The sequence below is a fragment of the Mesoplodon bidens genome (assembly GCF_964165515.1).
Source record: "Mesoplodon bidens genome assembly, chromosome: 3".
Lineage (NCBI taxonomy): Eukaryota > Metazoa > Chordata > Mammalia > Artiodactyla > Ziphiidae > Mesoplodon > Mesoplodon bidens.
Genome location: NC_138178.1, coordinates 125,210,068 through 125,234,267, shown reverse-complemented (window position 1 = coordinate 125,234,267; position 24,200 = coordinate 125,210,068). Strand labels below are relative to the sequence as shown.

The 24,200-nt window shown below is 33.0% G+C and overlaps 1 protein-coding gene across 5 annotated transcripts in view; it reads left to right on the top strand.

Annotated features, from left to right (window-relative positions):
• The window catches only part of MDGA2 (MAM domain containing glycosylphosphatidylinositol anchor 2), an 820,633-nt gene that overhangs the window by 731,084 nt on the left and 65,349 nt on the right, over positions 1 to 24,200 (top strand). For all 5 annotated transcript variants that reach the window (XR_014015308.1, XM_081227678.1, XM_081227679.1 and 2 more), the window contains one exon: positions 7,614 to 7,762. Coding sequence is in view for 4 of the 5 variants with exons in the window: in XM_081227678.1 (XP_081083804.1) it covers positions 7,614 to 7,762 (149 nt within the window). In the remaining variant the exon portion in view is untranslated. The remainder of the gene's footprint in view (positions 1 to 7,613; positions 7,763 to 24,200) is intronic.

Sequence of the window (24,200 nt, the reverse complement as noted above, 5' to 3'; positions counted from 1 at the left end):
TTTAATTACTTAATAACTCTTACACTTCATGCTAACACATTTTAATAAATAGTATGAATTTTATGAAGATGTTTCATGAGAATCTTGCTGTATGGCATTTTCTCTGAATGCATTTTATAAGGTTATGTTAATAATAACTAATCAACTTTGCACCTATGTGGATCAAGCAAGAATAACTGAGATTTGTCAACTTCTAATATATAAACACATTCCATTTTGCTCTACATCAGTTTTTGTTATTCCAATAATATACTTTATTGATCTATTGATTATTCCAGCAAATTTTTTTTATTTAAATAAAACTTTAAAGGAAATTTGTGTAAAGGCTTTCACTGCAACAAAACTGACAACATCATCTTATTTATCCTAAAAAAGACCCTAAAAATAAATTGAAAGGAATTGGGCTAAAATACTCCTTTCTACATTACAACTGGAAAATGATGAAATAGTCTTTCAAGGTCCTACTGAAATTGATTATACATATTTGAGTGTTCTGTTCTGGGGAGATATTTTCATTAATAATATTAACAAGTTTAAAAATCTTTTCCCAATCAACAAAATTTTAGTTAATGTACTTGTGATGACAACTCTGTAAGCAGTAAGTACCTGAATTACTCCTCACTCCACACCAAAAAATACAGATGCAAATGGCCATTTACATGAAAAATTTTAGTAGAGATCATTTTTGAGTTCAATTGGTTTTCTTCATATCCTCAGCTGAGGGGACAGTATATAAAAAATGAGGCATCTGCCATCAAAGTGCTTATAATCTATTAAATAAAAGATAATTTAACATAACCATAGAAAGGGGGCAAATATTATAAATTGGGCAGTGCATGGAGTTAGTACAGCATGTTAACAGCCACCACTGTATCAAAATGCTGCAAGATGTAATAATAAGGATTTTATGAATAACTCTGAATCTTATTTTTTATTTGTCATTAAACAGGGTCTTATATAGAATAATTTAAGCATGAGAAATGAGTGCTTTATTTTAGTCAACGTTTTCTTTTAAAGGTTTTAAAATTTGTGATGTTTTAAATGCTTCATTAAATCTCTATTCTAAAGATTATTTTTATTTACAATTTTTTTTTTGTTTAATGATGTTGATATATCAGAGAATAACACATTGAATACCAAAAGGCTATGATATAGTAGTTGACCATTTTGGGGGGTGAATACACTAATGATATAGTAAATCTATTTCAATTTGCTCTAGAGAATTTTTTTAAAGTATTGCTTGCATACATCTGCAAACTATAATTGGTTGTTTTAATCAAATGTCTATGAGAGATAAACTAAATTCTCTTAAAATTTATTAAAGTCTTTGTCAACATGTAGCTACTACATTTGAGAATATTGAACTTCTAAGTCTTTTCATTTGGGGCACTTTTTTAAATTCCTTGGGTTGTTTGAATACTTATAAAAGATACAGATTTTCAGCTGTGAGTACGTACAATTAGAGAGACCTGGCCAATTCTGAAAATCATAAAATTTGGAATATTATTAACATGTCAACTCATTAGATAAGTAGAAGGATTTTGAATTTGTATTATATTACCCTCTCAAATTATATCATCTTGAACTACATGAATTAGTAGTATCTATAATATCATAGTTGAATAGCTGTGACAGATATCTTATGATCACAATTTAAAGCCTTAGAACACTTACTATCTGACCCTTTACACAAAAAGTTTGCTGAAGCCTGGTTTAGAAGGTGGTCTGGTAGAGTCACAATTACCTTAGGCATCCTTGAGGAGAAAGGGAGCAAGTTACAGAGTTTCTTAACTTTTTCTTCCCTGGCATATCAATATTTATGTTAACATATCCTTATCAAAGCTCTCAAAATAATATTTTAAACTACAATCAGAAATAAAAACATGTAAATGCTATATCAATTTTACAGTAATTATCCCATTTTATTTTCTCTTTGCAAAAATCATCCTAAATATCATATTGATGGATTAATATTAAAAACATAGGCATGCCTAGGGAAGGTTGTTCTTGGTCAGTAGCATTAAATTTATTTAATGGCTATAATTAAATTAAAACTGGCTTTATTTAGAGATATTATCTATTATACCACAATTCTGATTTTTTAAAAACAAATGTATGTGTGTGAAAATTGAAACATCAATATTATTCTAAAACAACAAGGTGTTAGTTGCTTTACATTGTTCAGTCCACTCTATTGGCCCCAATTACATTATGTCTAAATCTGGGAAAGGGCCTCTAATCAGAAAAACAAAAATGATCATACAGAAAATATTTTCAGGAGTACTTATATATTGGTATAGTATTACAATGTATTTTCCTAATTAAATGTTAAGTATGGTAGTATAAATATTTATCATTGAAGAAAGAGTACTTAGAGAAAGGAAGGATAGTTGTGATTTGGGTACCAAAAGGTAAGAATTGATAAGCAGGTAGAAATTACACCAAGAAAGCATTTCAGTTTAAGGAGTCAAAATGTGTTAGGATAAAACTAGAGTTTTAGGAACTTTCAGTCACTGGCAAGCTGAGTCACTAGAATGTAGGCAAGCGAAACGCAATATGGAGAAAAGTTTACTGACTCATTTATACAGTACTGAGATTGCTGTTTTTACTGAGATTGCTGTTTTTACTGATCTTGCTGTTATGTGGTACCTCATTTCTAACATCTCATCTTAATTGGCCCATTAACCTCATCTCCTATGGGCTTAAAATTCCAGCTCCCAAGGATACAAACACCAGCAACACTCCTTTTCTCCCTAAACTCCTATTCAGTGTCTGATTTTCAGTTCTTTGTTTTTTTGACCCCTAAGAAACAACTCCCTTTCTGCTTGCAAGCTTAGGAATGCATGTAAGAAAGATTTTTGTTATACTTTAATCTAACATTTTTACACTAGGAAAGTGACATGTCATATATTCTTAATATATCTTTTACTTTGAGGTTTATGCATAAAATAATATTTTGAAAACTCAATTTACTCACTTTTGAGAAGATATTTACAAAATAGAATAAATGTACTTTTATATAAATTTTTAAAATTTTGAACAATTAAATTTTTCTCTATATATATTTTAAGAATATTTTAAAATCCAAAGTCTGTAGATAATCATACATGTCTAAAAATTATCTGCTAATTTAGATAATGAATATAGTTCTAGGTCAGTTAGTTTAAAATGATTTAAACTCGAACAATGTTGCATAAAAATAAAAGTAGACTATAAAAGAGAATGAAAAAAAAATTTGGCGTGCTTGCTAGAAGGACTAAAAAAATGCCTGAAGGATAAAACAAGAAAAATTATGAATTCTTTCCCTGTTGAACCAACAGATGTCATGTTTCGTTGTTACAGCCTAAGATTATTATAAGGGCATTTCCTTAGTATTACTATGTATACTATGTGCTTCTTACAAAACAAGTGTATAAATATTAAATATGATTGGCTCTGAAATCAGAGAACAAATTTGTGGGTTTTTTTTTTACTTTTAAGATAGATTTCTCAAAGTCAGAAAGCATTTTTCCTTTATCAAGTTTATCCAAAAGAGGTTTAGTACAAAGTGTGCTCTGAGACGTAGCAAGCATATTTATATTTAACTATAACTACACAAAATCATTTCTTATCAGTAATTATTTGTTACTAATCAATATTATTTATGCACCAGCTAAAAAAGCTTTTCTCATCTTTAATTCTAAGGTGATACAATTATTCAACTAAAATACAACTTTATATCAACATCCATATATCATCCCCATATCTATTCTGTCCCAAAATTTATCTGTCATATGAGACAGTGGAACTGGTCATCTCTATTTCTTTTTCCAATCTAATATTTCATGAAAAAATATTACATATGATGTCACTCATATGTAATGCAGAATGTCAATGCAAATAAAATTAAGTACTTTCAAAAATACATTGAAAAGCCTTCGTAACAATCTGTAATTAAAAATAAAGATGAAGATAGAATTTTATTGTAAAATTGGATCTATTTAGAATATTCAAATGAGGGTTAAATTGTAGCTTAATTTTTCACAACCTTGAAAATAGATTTTGATAAACAAATTCATGTTTTCACAAGGTCATAAGAATTTTTTTTAACTTCAGTGTCAAACTGCTTCAATAACCTGAAAAGTATTTATTTAGATAAACAATCAGTTCTAGTATTATGACAATTTGCATTTATGACATGCAGCTAGTTTACCCTTCTGGCAGTCAACAAAAAGCAAGATTAGAAGACAGATAATAGAAACATTAAATGGAATTTATAAATAAGTGTGCTTAAAACAATTGAAATAATACAAGAAACAGTAGGCAAATGTTTCATAGAACCCTAGAGATTTGAGACCGTGCCTTACCTTAATGGCCATTTTGTGGACAGTCACTCACCTATCTCGACCCTGCTAAATGGCGGTTAGGTATTGACTAAGTACCTCTAGTGAAGGGAAAATCATCCATATTCAGAGAGGATTGCTAGAACATTTCTAAGACAAAATATGTATCCTTTAATAGCCACTCACTGGCATTCATCTTATTTCATAGATCTGTTAAAATTTAGCCTGTGATGGAGTTTCAACTCTCAGAAAACTTCACTTGCCAGTTTTTGAGAGTTTTTTTTTTCCTTTTCCATGCTAAATAGACTATTCTCTTCTCATTTCTATTTGAATGTATCATTCATTTTATGAAAAAACTGATACTTAGAACTAAATCTAATACCACTTGTATTTCCCTCTTGGCTAAAAAACAAAAGCAAGCCCCTCTTCTCCCTGTGCCCCTCAAAAAAAAAGAAAAAAAATATAAGCAAAATGAAAAACCAACCATTGAGACTCTTTATCTCCTCAATTCAATCTAGACACTAATGTCTAATGAAAACACTCTAAGTTGACATTTCTCACTTAAAAACCTCATTACTTCATTTATAGGTTTTGGATGCTTTTTTTTTTTTTTTTTTTTTTTTTTTTGCAGTACGCAAGGCCTCTCACTGTTGTGGCCTCTCCCGTTGTGGAGCACAGGCTCAGTGGCCATGGCCCACGGGCCCAGCCGCTCCGCGCCATGTGGGACCTTCCCGGACTGGGGCATGAACCTGTGTCCCCTGCATCAGCAGGCGGACTCTCAACCACTGCGCCACCAGGGAAGCCCCTTGGATGCTTATTTTTAATCAAAACTCCTGGCTCTTTATCTAGGCTACTACTAAATGTACCTCCTTAATAACAGTTTGGGAAATTTGGTCTCAGATACAGGTTGTCAATGATGTTTTGGATATTGATTCCTTCATTCAGTATATTGTGTTCCTCTCATCTAAATTTTGCTAAGTGTTGTGAAAATGAATTTGTGCTATCATTTAGTTAGTAATAATAAAAATATCATACAAGATATAGAAGAAATAAAATGAATGTGATGGCTCTTTTCCAGAGACCTCCTTCTATGCAAGATTGTTTGTATAGGGTTGATAATCCATTTTCAAGAAAACTGAATGAATATTCATAGAACATTTTTTAATGCACACAGTGTTGATATAGGAGACTTCTCCAAATGTTACTAAAATTCAGATATTTAATTCAATGTATTTAATTTTACTAATAAATTTGTCAAAAATTAAATTCAGTTCATCTGACACTTTTTCCTAGTGAACCTCACCAGGGTAATAGAGACCATCACTTTCATTCTTAGTGTTCAACATTCATACTTTAACTATATGTTATAAATTCTTATGAATCAACTCTTCTGCAATCCCTAGATGATAGATGACTAATGATGAAGAAAAAGAAAAAAACAGGTAAGATATATTCCTGCATAAAGGAACCCAGGAGGAAAACCCCAGGAGGACATTTAGTATTTAACCTAATTTCAAAAAACAATCTGTTGAATAATGTACAACTTATTAAATCATAATCCAGTAAAAATTGCAAAGCTATTTGAAAAGTTAGAGAAAATGTAAGCAATTTCCAGGAAGACAGAGGCCATACCTCCTCGTTCATTTCCCAGAACACTACTTGGCATTCAATAGGCTCTAACTAAATATTGATTTGATAAATAAATGTATTATTGATAGATGGTGTGAAAAAATAGAATGGTGTGAAAAAAATCTATATTTCAGAATATCAAAAAGTTGGGATACTTCCCTGGTGGTGCAGTGGTTAAGAATCTGCCTGCTAGTGCAGGGGACACAGGATCAATTACCTGGTCCAGTAAGATCCCACATGCCTGGGGGCAACTAAGCCCATGTGCCACAACTGCTGAGCTTGTGTTCTAAAGCCCGAGAGCCACAACTACTGAGCCAACACACTACAACTACTGAAGCCTGCACACCTACAGCCTATGATCAGCAACAAGAGAGGCCACCACAATGAGAAACCCGTGCAACACCATGAATAGTAGCCCCTGCTCACCTCAACTAGAGAAAGCCCGCACGCAACAATGAAGACCCAATGCAGCCAAAAATTAATTAATTAATTAATTAATTAATTATTTTTTAAAAGTTGGGCATATAATTCCCATGGTCTGTGCATTTTTCTATTAGGTAATTAAAAGACAAAAACTGAGATGGTTTATGTATGTTACATACACTATGTATACCTCACATATCTGTAAAATCTAAATAAAAGCCTTTTTTGTTATTGACCAAAGTTCTTGTGTTGTTAAGGGTTTTTTTGGTTAATTTCAGTTTAGTGACCAAAGACATGGATAATATAAACACAAATTGTCATCTTCACTGATTTTTTTTTTGACAGAGTTGATCATTTACTTGCTGATATACTTCTTTTTATGATTTATTTATTTTTTCTGGAAGTATAGTTGATTTACAATACTATATTAGCCTCAGGTATACAACATAATGATTCAATATTTTTATAGATTATATTCCATTTAAAGTTATTATAAAATGATGGTCTATTTCCCTGTGCTGTACAGTATATCCTTGTTGCTTACTTTATACATAGTAGTGTCTCTTAATCCTATACCCCTATCTCACTGATATACTTCTTTTGATTTCTAGGATACCACATTTTAAATTTTCCTCCTGTTCACTGGTTGTTCTGTCTCAGGCCTTTGTGGGCTTTGTTATCTCCTCCCATATCTCTTAACCTTGGATTGCCCCAGTGGTCAGACCTTAGCCTTTATCCACACAAACTCCCTTGGTGATCTCATTAGTTTCATGGCTTAAATTTAAACTCTTATCTATATGCTTACAGTTAGCAATATTATATCTCCAACCCTGGCATCTCCTGAATTCTAGTCAAGTGTATCCCACTTAATGGCTCCATTTAGATCATTCAAATTGTTCAAAAATAATTTCCTGATCTTCTCCCCGCAAATTTGATCCTCCCATAGCTTTACATATCAGTTGATGGAAACTTCATTCTTCTGGTTGCTTAGACCAAAAAACTTGCAGTCATCCTTGATTCTTCTCTTCCTCTTACACTGCTTATACAACCAACCAGGAAATCTTCTTGCATCTCTTCTCAAATTCTCCAGAAATTGATTAGATTTTAATCATGTGACTTTTTAAATACAAGAATTACTTATGGAACATGAAGTAGAAAGTAATAAAAGGGCGTAAAAAATAAGTAAGTATGTTTAACTGTAACATGTCATTTAAATGTAAGGACTCTTTCTGTTTTTAGGAAAAGCCTATGCTCCAGAATTCTATTACGATACCTACAATCCTGTGTGGCAGAACAGACACCGTGTTTACTCCTACAGTCTACAGTGGACTCAGATGAATCCTGATGCAGTAGATCGGATCGTTGCATACCGTTTGGGTATTAGGCAGGTGAGGAATTTAATTGTCTTCTTTTGTGTGTGTGTGATCCTCTGTGAAGACCTTGTTACTATGATGTGTTGCTATAAAGTTTTAATCAGTTTGCATGAATTCCAGAATATACTTTTCTATATCAAAGATAATATTACCTTACCGAGAACTGTTCCAAATTATTTACAAATCTTTGAAATTAATTTATACATTTTTCACTGACAGGAGACATATTAAAGTGAGCTTTCTGAAATCCTTCATCATTACATGTGCTATAGAAATTACATGATATAATTTCTGTGAAAGAAACTTATTTAAGATGTTCTCACACTTACCTATACTGCATAATTCTTTGTCTTGTTTCCTAAGCTAGAAATTCTACATATTTTTATTCTAAGAGGTTCAAACTATATATAGGATTTTTAAAAGCTAAGTTAATGTGTCTGTAGAATAGAAATGTTTTGGTAAAATGAGAAGAAACAATGAAATATGTTTTCCTAAGGTAGCTGAAGATTATAGATTGTGTAAGAATATCATAGCTTTTTCAAATGAACCACTGTTAAACTCAGTTATCCTTCGTTGGTATAAATGATATTTTTGAAATTTAAATGTAGGTCTTTACATTATTTCCTGTTACATAGTAGGTTATCTGGAGTGACTATTTCAGCATAACAAAACGTTTTTGAAGATTTATTTGATTACCACATAAGCTATTAGCTCTCTTTCACATCTTTGTATTATCCATAGATTTGTAAAATGTGTTTTCCACTTCCTTAGCTAAATCACACAATAACATTTTGAGTTTGGATAGCAGAAAGGACAGAATTTGCTTGGAGAAAGATTGGTCAACCATCAGCAATCCACTCAGTGTTACTATCATAAGACCAATGTTTTTTTAATCTTGTTAACAAAGTTATAATAAAAGACTATGTAAGATACATCATTAAAATTAAGATACATTGTAAGTTGAATATTCTTATCCTTCTTGTCTAAGTATTCACAGGTCACAGACATGGTAGACAGGAGTGGATCATTTGGAAACTTGCTCTATTACTCTTATTTACTTTGGTCCCTAAGTAAATCTGAGTAAATCCCAAATCCATATCAGAATTGTTTGTTGTACTCATTCTAATTTAATGATAATTTTTCTTGATAGAGAAGATAGGAAAAAGAAAGATCAGCAGTCTCCCTTGGTTTATGGGCTTATCCCTTTCTTTTTCTTTTCTCAACACAGTTAATGTTTTTAGATCTTTTATATTTGGAGCATCTTAGCACATTCTTGACTTTAGACACCTCACATTCATTTCCAAGTCCTTACTACATTTTGGTCATTCACATTCATCTTTTATTACCCTATGTTTTCAAAAAACTAAGAACCTAATACCAAATTGCTATTTGTAAAATTGAATCATTTTATTTAGGTGTCTTTTCCTTTTTTCTGGTTATAGGTTTTTTTTGCAACAATAGAGTCAGAATTTCATCTTTAGTTTCTCACTTTCTTCCTCAGCTATATTTCTTTGGAGTGTCTGTGTAACTGCCCTTTGCTTCCTGTATGCTGAAGGGCTGCCTGTTTTAATCTGCCGAATTAATTTATCCAACCCTACTCACCATTCCTTTCTTTTACTCTAACAGTCTTCTAAACCTTTGTTCCCAAAGTCTCAATTATGTATGCAAGTCACCTTCTCCATGAGTCAAATTTAACAGAATGATTACCATCTCTGTCCTCCCCCTCAACTGGAGCGATTTTAGCAGAATTAGACTTCCTCCTAAGAGGGATCCACCTAATTAAAGCCCTTCCTTCTCATCCATATCTTGTACTAGTTATTAATACACTACCTTCTATAATTTTTTTTGCTAGGGTTGCTATGCTATTTTCCAATGACAGTTTCTCTTAGATTTTCCTTTCCTGATATGAACATCTCTGCTAAATTCCTGTCTTTATGTTTCCTGATCATAAAACTAGTATATAACTCCCTGATATGCAGTGACACACATTTCCCAGTCTGTGTTCATCCTTGTGAACAAATTAGTTAGGTAATTTCCCCCTACTCTGCTACTTTAGAATACATTATATATGCATGCATATATGTGTATAAATTTCCCCTTACTGTGTTTTGCAAAAATTATAAATTCCTGACACATCTGGTTTCTGATTCTAGCCAATCTAGCCTTATCATTTTTAGCTATATAACCTTGAACAGGTTTCTGAACATACCAAACCTAGGCTCCTACCTGGGAAGTTAAAGATAATGATACCTGTCAGGCAGTCAAAGTGTGGAGTGGAATACATCCCCCATTTATCCCACATGCCAGGTTCCCTTGTGCAAGGCACTCTCTGCACAAACATCTGTGGCAATTCTTGCACTCATCTGCCTGGGTTGTGTAACAGTTTTTTTAAGTGCTTCTTAAGACCTTAACATATCTACTATTTTTATTTCAGTTTTATTTAGTACACTGTATAACCTGGGCCTAAGTATTATTCCAAGCCATGATTTTCACAAAATGATTTCTAGGCATTTTTTTCACTACGTCTTATTTTTATTTCAAACCTGCTGTCCTCCATAATATCCATTTTACTGATTCACATTTTTCTCTTCCACTTTGAGTCTTATTTTAAAGCCTTCCTTATCAGATCGATAAGTCTGCTGCTAACACTATTCTTCCCAAGTTTGTGAGATTCATGCTATGCACTAGAGGAAAACATATTTCTAGTGCTATAAACCATGGTCCAGAAAACAATCCTTTCTCTTACACAATTTCTGAAGCTAACTCTTTACTTGCCTTAGCATTATTTATTTTACTAGAATTTTCTTTTATATTTAGAAACAAGTATTATTTTTTCGTGGAGTGCTTTTTTTGTAATACTCTATTTATTAATAATTTTACTAAGATACTACATCTTGCCATGGAAGAGAAACTTTGATATATCTTTTGTGGGTGTCTCAATAAAGAGTAATGGCCTTCTGCTGTTCTGCCAATATGAATGGAAAGGAAATGTTCGTAGATATGGTGTAGGAACAGAAAGACCATGTATAAACACTACTCTTTTCCCCACTGCCATATTCTCTACACTTAACCCATGCAAAATGGCCTCAATAGACATCATTTCTTTTGAAGATCCCCTTGCATACCAAAATTGAGGATGATAGGGCAGAAGCATTTTAGATACAATGAAATTGACATAATTCTTTAAGAATATCCCCTGTTTAATAATAGGACACAAAGTCATTAAGTAAAATAAGGTTATATTATCTTTAAAAATTTAGATTACTTCTTCCTCATGTATGTACATTTGTTTATCAACATTGTTTAACACACAATCAGACACCAGTGATTAAAATAATCACTCTTGAATTCTGATTGATGATCATTGTAATAAAGATTTTATATGACAGCATATGGCCTTTTTCATGTCCCAAGCTTAGAATCTTGAATCTATGAGCTTTTGACTGTAACCAACATAACTTGGATGATGTTTAAATAAACTATGTTAGGAATGTAACCTAAGCAACATAAATTTAAAAAATGGATTTTCTTCTCTAATAATTAGTATTTATGTCTTTCACTATGAGACTTAAGTTTTCTTCAAGGGATTATTAATTTATGTTACATATTTTATTATTTTAAAATCGTTATTTTACCCTATATTTTTATTTTGAGCCTATATATCTAATTTCTTCTATCCATAAATTATCTAGATTATCTAATGAAAAGTACTTCCCCTTTTAATATCAAACATGACCTAAAGTGTACAACACACTTCTGATTCGATGAAGTCTGAGAAGCAAATTTGATCCTTTAAGACTCATGGCAAATTCAGTTGTAAAGCGTCCGACTTTTTTTTTTTTTATTATTATTATTTTTTGCGGTACGCGGGCCTCTCACTGTTGTGGCCTCTCCCGTTGCGGAGCACAGGCACCGGACGCGCAGGCTCAGCGGCCATGGCTCACGGGCCCAGCCGCTCTGCGGCATGTGGGATCTGATCTTCCCGGACCGGGGCACAAACCCGTGTCCCCTGCATCGGCAGGCAGACTCTCAACCACCGCGCCACCAGGGAAGCCCAGACTTTGTTTTTAATCCACAAACTTTTAGAAACTTTATTACTTATTCTTAAATTAAGTAAGATTATAAAATCACTAGTATATTATTAAATCCCTGGCTGGATGGGGTTGGTAAACTGAACCCAACATTCCTCCACCTTTCTGGTAAAATTAGCTGACCCTTTTGGTTAAACTGTAGGGTCTTTATTTAAATATAATGAGGAAAATTGTCTCAGAATTAGAGTATTGGCTTATTACACTTTTCTTAAAAGTTGCTGCAGTCGATCTATAAAAAAGCACTGGAATTCTGGAGTCACCGCTTTAAAAAACTTAAAAAGAGAACAGATATTTCATGTGAAGTTAAAAAATTAGTGTGGAAAAAAAGTTTTCTCAAAATCTTAATGTCCTTAAGTTGTACTTTTTAGGCTCATAAGCAATTGTTTAATCTCCTTAGACAGCTACTAGCCTCCCAATTGTTTACTTCATTTATTGCTTAACAGGAAAGAGAAAAAGGTTATTTGAATGTCTGCTTTCCTTAGTATCTAAGGAATTAAGAAACAAGCAAAACTATTTCTAAATTATCTGGATATACCAAACAACACAAACATCATTTGACTCCATTTAACATACACACTATAGGTTCTGATAATAAAGGATTTTAGACTTTTATACAGTTTCCTTTTTATATTCCGCCTAAGACATGCACAATGAATGTGACTTTTTGACTGTCATCTTTGGAAAGTGGGATATTTTATTGAATAAAATATTTTAATTCACAGTGTTCCTGTCTTCTTAAATCTTGTTATATTAAAATGCTTAGAATTATCATACTCACATGCTTACCCAGTCAGTCAACAAAACTTTTAGTAAATTAATCATCTAGTGAATACCAAGATTTTAAAAAAGTATTGTCCTCAATGTCCTGTTAACAAAAGTGCTATAGTAGGAGCATGTCCAAAATTCCATAGTAACATGAATGGGAGCAGTTAATACTGTGACATAGTGGTTAAGTGACATGATCAGCAAAGTAGAGACTTGTTAGTTTCTATAGGTAGGTTTATCTTCATAAATAGTTATTGTTAATAATGGCTAATTAAGAAATCGCTAATCACAAATACACGTTTTGGTAAAATTGATTACTGGATGAATTTATTATAAATTTTATTTTGGTCTTCATGCGTGTTACTATAATGATTGAGCTAGAGTTTATTTCTCCTTCCATTTAAAACATATTTTTTATTTTATTAAATAATTCATTGCTTATTATTGTTTATTAAAGGGTTGATGTTTTAATAGATCATAGTAATTAAAATTTTATAAATTTATGGTATTACATAGATGACCATACGCATTGTAACTATGGTTATTAATACAGCTAGTACCTAATTTAATGCATTGATAGAAGAAGCAGAAAAATTTGCAGAGATGGCTTTTTATGCTTTAGCATCTTGTATGAAGTATTAGTTTCTATGGCACAGTCTACAGATGCTGAAGGAAAATGGTAGAATAAGATAGAAGTGAATAGAATAGAATATTCTATTATTATGAATAATAATTATTATATTATTAGATAATATAATAATATTAGAATATAACAATAATATTAGAATTATGTACATTAGATTAATGTACATAATTGACTTAAGGCCATTGGACAGATTTTATTGAGATAGGTGTTTGGCAGAACCATTTGACAAAGAGCATTTAATGCCAAGTCCAGGGAAATCTGTGGCAAATTGACAGATCATCTGAATTGATTTTATAGTCTTAAGTCATGAGTAAAATGACATCTTCTATAGATAGATTAATCTGATCATATCATACATAGTACATTGAATGATATTACAATAGAGGCAAGGCCACAGTTAGGCATGTTTGAAGTAAGTTTGAGTAAGATTTAAATTAGAGTAGTGAAGGGGGAGAGAAAGAAAAAATGAATTAAGAAAATTTTGAAATGGACAGAACTTGAATATTGATTTAATTTTGAGAAACAGTTTTTAAGAGTATAATGACCTTATGTTCTCTGCTGTTTACTTCAATTTCTTCCATGAATGCTCAAGAATTATCAAATATATAGATGAAGAAGAGAGTAAGGGATATAGAGAAATGTAGAGAAGCCATTTTGTAAATGGTCTTTTTGGTTCCAGAAAAGAAATAAGCCATAAGCCAGTTGGTAAAAAAATGACATTGTCTCGATATTCTAAGTGAAGGGCACTGCACATATTCCCTTTATTTCTATAAATACTAACATCACAATGTATCTACTAGGAGGAATAAGCACAGTAAATTTAAAAACCTGGATGACCTACAGACCTTTGATATAGAAGGCTTTGTGAAATAAGGGTATTTTGTCTTGGAAAATTCCAAGTACTTTCTGAGGAGTTTTTCTGAGTCTGTGGCCTTTTGTATAGATTTCATTTTGTGTAGTAATACTGCTAAGGAAAATTAATTAGAATTTTCCTTTTTCTTGACCCTGAATGTAGTGGAAAATGAGCAACCTCAAAGAGACTTTTGGAGTGAAAAAGTATTAAATTATTGCCAGAAATAAGATATTGAATCAAAGTTTGCAAATATACTCATGTTTTCAAATTGGTCTTGTTAAATTTGAGTTGATAGAGGATCATCAAACAAAAGTTACCGTAGTTAGAAACATGTTACTAGAATTTTTTAATTTTTTTTGCGGTACGCGGGCCTCTCACTGTTGTGGCCTCTCCCATTGCGGAGCACAGGCTCCGGACGCGCAGGCCCAGCGGCCATGGCTCACGGGCCCAGCCGCTTTGTGGCATGTGGGATCTTCCCGGACCGGGGGACAAACCCGTGTCCCCTGCATCAGGCGGACTCTCAACCACTGCACCACCAGGGAAGCCCCTGTTACTAGAATTTGAGTGAACACTTCCCCTTGAATGTGTAAATTTATAGGTCAGAAGGATTAGACATGAGAACCGAAGCTAGCAAAGATGTAGACATAAATGTACTGTATGAAGACAGTGATGATAGAAGGTCCAGTGAAAAAGAAAGAACTGAGAGGTAGAAAAATCTGCCAATGTCATGGAAACTAAGGGAAGAATACGTGAGTGTGTGTGTGTGTGTGTGTGTGTGTTGGTGGTGGAGGTATTTGTACTTGTAAATAAAATTTTTAAAGATTAAAAAGCCCTAAATTTTTAAAATACCAGATACTGACAAATCAGTGTTGCTTTAGGCTATCCCGGCGGGCCGCGCGTGCGGCCGCGTTTGAATGACCCTGAGTGGGCTCGGCCAGGGACCCGAGGGATAGTCTGGGCTGCCGGGGCACAGTCGGTCAGCGCCTGGGCTAGGCGGAGGCGCCGCGGTACCATGAGGCGCCGGTTTTTAAGAGATTATGGCATCTGAAACCCACAATGTTAAAAAACGCAACTTTTGTAATAATATTGAAGATCATTTCATTGATGTTCCTAGAAAAATGATCTCTAATTTCACTAATAAGAACATGAAGGAGGTTAAGAAGTCTCCAAAACAGTTGGCTGCTTACATAACTAGCGAGACTTGTGGGATCTTAGCTCCCCGACCAGGGATTGAACCCACGCCCTCAGCAGTGGAAGTGTGGAGTCCTAACCACTGGACCGCCAGGGAATTCCCCCGAGTTTATCATCTTTAAAATTAATTAACAAATTCTCTGTTTTAGTTTCTGATTCATCAAATATCAGTAAATATTGCCCACATAAAAAAATTGTTTTGAGACCTCAATAATTTTTAAGAGTGCAAAGCATCCTGAGGTCAAAACATTTGAGAACCACTATACTAAACCATGAGATGTTGTCAGTAGTATTTTATCTTATTCAAACAAATTAAATGTACTTCAACTTAAAAAAAAAAATCAGTGTTGCTTTTTTAAGAGTGAAATAGGAAGGAAAAAAAGATTGTATATAGGTTTAATATTATTCCAAGGTCAACTGATTACAAATTTAATTAAATCTACCTAAGCCTATCCTGGCTGTCCACTTGAATCAATATTTTATAAAGAAGAGAAGACTGACTGATATATTTCCTTGGATGAAACAACAATTTTTAAATGTCTAAATTGTTTCTTTTACAACCTATAAACCTATAGATACATGGTTATTATGGATTCCAAGACTTTATCCTGTCAAAGAAGCTATCCAACAGACCAATATATATATTCAGTGTCTTAAATGACTGGGAGTGTAGAGTTCAATGGAAAACAGTCACTTATTTTGTTTGTTTGTTTTTTGTTTTTTGGCTGAGTTGGGTCTTCGTTGCTGTGGGCTTTCTCTAGTTGCGGCGAGTGGGGTCTACTGTTCGCTGTGGTGCACGGGCTTCTCATTGCAGTGACTTCTCTTGTGGAGCACAGGTCTTAGGGGCGCGGGCTTCAATAGCTGTGGCTCGCGTGCTCTAGAGCACAGGCTCAGTAGTTGCGCACGGGCTTAGTTGCTCCATGGAATGTGGGATCTTTCCAGACCAGGGCTCGGACCCGTGTCCCCTGCGTTGGCAGGCAGATTCTTAACCACTGCATCACCAGGGAAGCCCGAAAATAGTCACTCTTTCAACTACTTTTCAGGAAAAAAAATGATCAAAACTTTAAATGAAAAATGGAGTTGGGATTAACAGTCATTTTCTTTTTTTCGGCTTTTAACACCATGCAAGTTGCTTGTTTGAGTACAAATTTGTATATGGATTTATAATCTATTTATGTACTGTATCTATTCATAAACTTAACACAGTTTTCTTTGTCTTATATCAGTGGTTCTCAAATTTGAGTGAGCATCAGAATCATCCATAGTGCTTGTTAAAACAGTTGCTGTGACCGACCCCCAGAGTCTGGTATAGTGGGTCTGGGGTGTGGCCCAAGAATTTGTATTTTTAACAACTTCCTGTGTGATGTTGGTTTGGGGCCACGTTTTGAGAACCACTGTTTTATATTTTCAGACTATAATAAAGAGACTAAGATCAGATTCCATTTTCATCTTTTGGCTTTTTCTTATACTAACATTCCTATATGATCTCAATATGAAAAACAGTAATATAAATACTGATTTAAGAACAGAGCTTGGCATATGGTGCTCAATACCATTTGTGGAATGAATGGATTTGATATTTACATGTTATAATAGGTAACCATTAAGTTCCAACTGGAGGTGCATCCTCTAGTTATGCCTGGATTCATGCATTTCCAAAACCAGTGATTATTAAAATATTGTTCTCAGTCCACTGTTGAATTTCAAGATTTATACCATGGACTGAGAACTAACCCAACTGCAAATATTTTCTTTGGTTCTTCTGGGCAATATATACACAGCTCCTTAGGCTTACATTTATATATATTTCTAAGAGCTTTTTTTTTTATAAGAAACCTATTAATGAGATATTAAAAGTTACTTAATTGTGGTATGTGTAAACTAAAACTTGCATTTGGTAATTCTGATGGCTAATTCAGTGCTTTACAAAGGAGCACGACTACCTTAAAACACAACTCCTCAGTGAACATTCGCTCAGATTTCAAGAATGAATGTCAGAGTTGTCTTGAATTGATAACTATTTCCTATTACTTCTTTTCATTTCTAAATATAAATTAATATTTGTTTAGCTTTATCATTTTCAGTTGTATTTCTTTAAGTTTCTTAAGTTGTTTTAAAATGTGAAGTCATACTTATTTTTACACTATTTCTATACCAAAAACCTGACTACTTTTCAGAGTTAAAATATTTTAACTGAAATAGCTGGAACAATATTTACCTTTGAATAATAAACGTTGAACATGACAGATTTCAATAAAATGTTAATAAAGTTACATACAATAACTACTGCTGTATGATAGCTTGATTATAGATTGCTGGCTTTTCCAAGTTTCTATTCTGTTTTAAAAAGTTCAAACAAGAAATGCAAAATATCACAAAGTGCTTAAGTTGCTGTAGCGTACTTCAAATTAAAGAAACCATTTCTGAAAAGATGGAAGCAAGAAGTTGAGTAGAAATTTGAAGGTAATAGTTTGAATATCATAGGCATCACTTATTTTTAATAGCTGAGCTGTCCTTGATGTGTGTATATATATATATATATATATATATATATATATATATATATATATATCAATACCATACAGTCTGACACTATTCTAGGTGCTTTACATATATCATCATGTTTAACTCTTAAAACAACACAGTGAGGTAGATACTATTGTTATTTCTATCTTAAGGCTAAAGAAACCATGGGGTTAAGTAACTCATCCAAGATCATAGAATTAAATGAAAGACTAAGCTGGATTTGAACTCAAGTCATCTGGCTTAGAGTCTGGCAAGTGTAATTCAGCTGAATACCATCTGAGCCATGTGCCTTTATCTTTGTATTTTTCTTCTGTTTCTTCCTTCTCCCCCTCCTCCTCCTCCTCCTTCTTCTGATAGACTCTACCTTTTTTCCTAATTTCTCTTGTAGTAATTTTCTGTTGAAATTTTCTATCTCTTTTTGTATTAACTTCAGTTGCCATTCATATTTTAAGTAAATTATACACTTCTATGTTTATAAACTTATGTCAACATATTTGAATATTATATTTTTATTTCCTTTAATCTCTTCTATATTTGAGAATATATCTGCTTTCCCATCAACAATGCATGTATATATTTTATACAAGGCTTTTCTGTTTCTGGATATCTTTTCCTCAACTTTTAATTTTATAAATTAAAATTTTAAATTTTTATAAACTTTTAGCTTTAAAATTTAATTTTATAAATTGTTCAATTATGATATCATATTAATATCTTTTTTAAAATTTTAATGATAAATGAAAAAATAAAATAATTGGTTTCAGAAAAAAATGTAAATTAGGAAAATATTCAAATATAATATTAAATACCAAAAATTCTGTAAATTTGGTATTATAACTGTTGTTTAGATGCAGAAATAATCTTACAGAATTTAAGCTGTATAACACATGCTCTACAGAGAGAGAGGTCACTGGGGAACTAGATTATTAACCTTTTTTGTTTAATTCTAAAAGCTCTCTTCTTAACTTTTATACTTTACTGCTATAAAACTAGATGTAATTCTATGAATTATTAGAATATAAAGAGAGGTGGGGTTTTTTTGGAGATGAGATTGGATAGGCAGCACAGGGCTCTATCATGAAGGGCTATAATGTCTACTCACCTCTTGCTGCTCCCTCTCCAGACAAATAAAATAAGTTTATAAATTAAAAATACCAATATAAGAATAGGGATTTGCTTTGCCTTAAATAAATGAGACTAGACAAAATGGGATTAAGCTTTATTTTAAAACAATTCTTAAATCTATATTCTATATTTCATGTCAATTTATAAATAAGTCATTAATAAGAAAGAAGAATTATTTCATGTAATCAACAAAATATGTACTAAGTTCAGATTAAAGATGAAAGGCTCTGTCAAGCATTTGAGTTGCCAAAGGAGTGAGGATGGGAGGGTGAGAGGATAGTTCTTGCCTTCAGAGCATTTAGAACAAACAAAGAGATAGGCAACCAAGCAGATATCAAACTACAATACAGTTTGATAAGTATTATAAGTGTGAATATAAGGTATAATGGGAAAACATTGGAGGGGAACCTAAGATGACTTTGGGAGGTAAGGAATGCTGATGGAAGAAGTACTAGCAAACTGATACCAGAGGGGTGAAGAGAAGTTACCCAGATCAAGGGACTTGGATGAAATTAACAAGTGCATGGATACAAAGCCAGCTTGATAACATTTGGAGAACCGAAAATAATGCAGTATATCTGGACCTCTCCTGAATCATAGTTCAGGAGAGAAGGAAGAGATCATAGTGGAGATACGAGGGACTGAGATCATGAAGGGCCATCTGAACTAGTCCAAAGAAATTGGACTTTACCTTGAGAGAAGTGGGAAGACACATAAAGAGCCAAAACAGAGGTGTCAAATAATCACTATCGTGGTACAAAATAAGGGACAGCATAGAGTAAAAGCTGTTGTTTTATTTCAAGTGAAATATAATGACCTGAATCAGTGCTGCTACACTGGTAATTGGAGAGAAATTTATGTGGCAAAATCAGAAGGATTTGATGATTAAGTGTACATTGGGGAAAAAAGGGAGCAAGAAGGCAGAGATGAAGAAAATGTTCACTGCTTAAGTGCTTGTTGTCTTTACAAGATCTTATGTCACAACACGTTAATATTGGTTTTCTCATCTTTATATGTTAATAAAATATTCTTGAATGTTATTGTTTATATTGAGAGAAAAATGAACTGTTACTGAGATGAATATTAAGCAAATATATAATGGAATGTTTTCAAAGAAATGTAAAATGATGAATTTTTTTTTTAGTTCATTGCTTGTTACAGCTTTTTTTTTAACTAAAACAAAAAATTTCACAATTTGTATGGAAATACAAAAGACCCTGAATAGCCAAAGCAATCTTGAGAAAGAAAAATGGAGCTGGAGGAATCAGGCTTCCGGACTTCAGACTATATTACAAAGCTACAGTAATCCAGACAGTATGGTACTAACAAAAAAACAGAAATGTAAATCAATGGAACAGGAGAGAAAGCCCAGAGATAAACCCATGCACATATGGTCACCTAATCTTTGATAAAGGAGGCAAGAATATACAATGGAGAAAAGATACCCTCTTCAATAAGTGGTGCTGGGAATACTGGACAGCTACATGTAAAAGAATGAAATTAGAACACTCCCTAACAGTATACACAAAAATAAGCTCAAAATGGATTAAAGACTTAAATGTAAGGCCAGACACTCTAAAACTCTTAGAGGAAAACATAAGAAGAACACTCTTTGACATAAATCACAGCAATATCCTTTTTTACCCACCTCCTAGAGAAATGGAAATTAAAACAAAAATAAACAAATGGGACCTAATGAAACTTAAAAGCTTTTACACAGCAAAGGAAACCATAAACAAGACCAAAAGACAACCCTCAGAATGGGAGAAAATATGTGCAAATGAAGCAACTGACAAAGGATTAATCTCCAAAATTTACAAGCAGCTCATGCAGCTCAATATCAAAAAAACAAACAACCTAATCCAAAAATGGGCAGAAGACCTAAATAGACATTTTTCCAAAGAAGATATACAGACTGCCAACAAACACATGAAAGAATGTTCAACATCATTAATCATTAGAGAAACGCAAATCAAAACTACACTGAGGTATCACCTCATACCCGTCAGAATGGCCATCATCAAAAAATCTACAAACAGTAAATGCTGGAGAGGGTGTGGAGAAAAGGGAACACTCTTGCACTGTTGGTGGGAATGTAAATTGATACAACCACTATGGAGAACAGTATGGAGGTTCCTTAAAAACTAAAAACAGAACTACCATACGACCCAGCAATCCCATTACTGGGCATATACCCTGAGAAAACCATAATTCAAAAAGAGTCATGTACCACAATGTTCATTGCAGCTCTATTTAGAATAGCCAGGACATGGAAGCAACCTAAGTGTCCATTGACAGATGAATGGATAAAGAAGATGTGGCACATATGTACCATGGAATATTACTCAGCCATAAAAAGAAATGAAATTGAGTTATTTGTAGTGAGGTGGATGGACCTAGATTATCTGATACAGAGTGAAATAAGTCAGAAAAAGAAAAACAAATACCATATGCTAACACATATATATGGAATCTAAAAAAAAAAAATTGTTCTGAAGAAGCTGGGGGCAGGACAGGAATAAAGATGCAGACGCAGACAATAGACCTGAGGACACAAGGCGGGGTAAGGGTAAGCTGGGACGAAGTGAGAGAGTGGCATAGACTTATATATACTACCAAATGTAAAATAGATAGGTAATGGGAAGCAGCTGCATAGCTCAGGGAGATCAGCTCTGTGCTTTGTGACCACCTAGAGGGGTGGGATGGGGGCGTGGGAGGGAGATGCATGAGGGAGGAGATATGGGGATAAATGTATATGTATATCTGATTCACTTTGTTATAAAGCAGAAAGTAACACACCATTGTAAAGCAATTAAACTCCAATAAAAATGTTAAAAAAAACAAGAAAAATATTGGAAGTCCAAATAAAAAATTTTAGTATGAATCTGATTTTTATAATAATAAAAAGGCCAGCAGAAGAGAATAAGGCATTTTGCTAACTAGAAATGTGATTAGCAGATGTTTTCATAGTGTTAGGCTGAGAGGACTTACAGGACACTGAGTATGTGGGAGATGAAAATGTAGAGTCCACAGCTGATTTGCTAGAAATTAAGACAAGCAAAGAATGAAACTTTGTTTTAATTGGGATTGCTCAATGAGTGAGAGTTGGTAATTAATTTTGGTGTTGGCCTTGATTTTTTATTAGCTCTCTGTCAGTAAATGTAAGTAGTGGCACGACATTTTGTCAGGATGGGCAAAATGCTTTTCTTGCTGATCCGGAAAGTAAGATACATCTTTCTACTGAGTAACTGACTCAATAATGCTTATACATCAATTCAATAAATACTAGTCTAGACTGTGGGAACGTTACAGTGACCCCCCCCAAAAAAAAATCCTTCACTTTGTGGAGCTCCCTTATAGAGGATAAATTAACCCATTGTCAGACAGTTATAAAAGGCAATGAGTTCTAGCAATAAATCAAACTTCATGCTTATGAGTGCTTCATTTTTGTCTGTCAGTAGCTGATCAGTCATATTGCTGTTAAAAGCAACTGGCTGACATGTACACACTGCTATATTTAAAATAGATAACCAATAAGGACCTACTGTATAGCGCAGGGAACTCTGTTCAATATTCTTTAACAATCTAAGGGGCAAAGAATTTGAGAAAGAATAGATACATGTATATGTATAACTAAATCGCTTTGCTATACACCTGAAATTAACACAACATTGTTAATCAACTATACTCCAATAAAAAATTTTTTAATTAAAAAAATAAAAATTAAAAAAATATTCTGTGATAAACCATAATGGAAAAGAAAATGAAAAATTATGTGTGTATGTATATGTATAACTGAATCACTTTGCTGTACAGCAGAATTAACACAACACTGTAAATCAACTATACTTGGATAAAATAAATTAGAAAAAAAGCAACTGGCAATAAAGTAGTTGTAGTTTACTATATTTTAGTACCATTTTGTATAACCAGATAACTTGATAAATTTTAATGTTTCAGAAGTATTGTGCACTCCTCTGCTTTGATTTCCTTACATTTGCTTCCATTTCCAGTTTGTGTGTGGTTTAGTGTGCCTATGCATAATGATGCAAACTGGTATCAGTAATTACATATGAGATAGTTTGCATGCAATCTCAAAAGAATATAAATAAAAGTGTAAAATGGAATTTGAAAGATAATCAGTACTTTTGTCAAGTGAGAAAATGAGACAAGGTTTTATATGTGTTCATGCAAAAGTTACTACTTAGTATTTTGACAGAGATTTCAAGAAGTCCCACATGCTCAAAAATAGCTTTCCAAATCTTGAGACTGCACCACTGGGAATTGCTTTGAATGTCTGAAATCTTTTCTATCTTTATTTGTCTTCTTGTGTGAAGTGAGTACTCCAGATAAGATGAAATCCTGGACTTTTCATCTAGTTAGCAACTTATCGCAGATAACTTAATAGATAATGGTCTTGTGAGAATGAAATGAGATGAAAGATAATCATCTAGGCCTAGAGAAGAGTCTTCTGGGAGATTGAAATTTTTTTCTGATTATCTGTTTTGCATAGGGTTGTCCCCGCATGTTCCATTAATAGCTGTGACTTCTCCATGGCTTCTCGCAGCTGCAGAAATTCACGTTTACTTCCAGTGATCCTACATAGTCTACCCTGGTAGTACCACTTAAGAGACTAGGATATAGACTTCCAAGAACACAAGTGTGAGTTGTCTAAAAAGCAAGGATGTTGAGACCCTGAAGTTGGATGTATTGAAGGAGAACTCACTTGAGTGCAGGTTTTAGTCAAGTTTCATCTTATGAGTTTATGGATTTTTTTAAGAATGATATATGCTATTCATTATTTGTGGACCCCTAATTCTGCAAAAGAAAACTTGCTAATGTGAACACTGAACCATATTAACTTGCATATTAGAGACATCAAAAAAGATTTGATAAAAATAAATAGCTCAGGTATGAATTTTCTCAACTATTCTTAATATGTTTGAACACTCAGTAATAATTCTATTTTGGGTAGCTGATCTGAGAATTGTATTAGGCTCAGAAAATTACTTAGTCTGCCTCACTGACATGCTCTGGATGTCTATATATTATTTTATGGATTATAATGTTTAAAATTATCAATTTTATTATTGCCAGCGTTAATAATAGCAATGCTGTAATATGTAACAAAATATTTCAAAGAAAAATTAAAACCTCTTATAAATTTTTCTTTTTATAAAACTTTTTATAAATTTTTCTTTTTTTAACAAATGTATGTTTTGAAACCACCTTTGTTTACAAAGTGATTCTAATTGA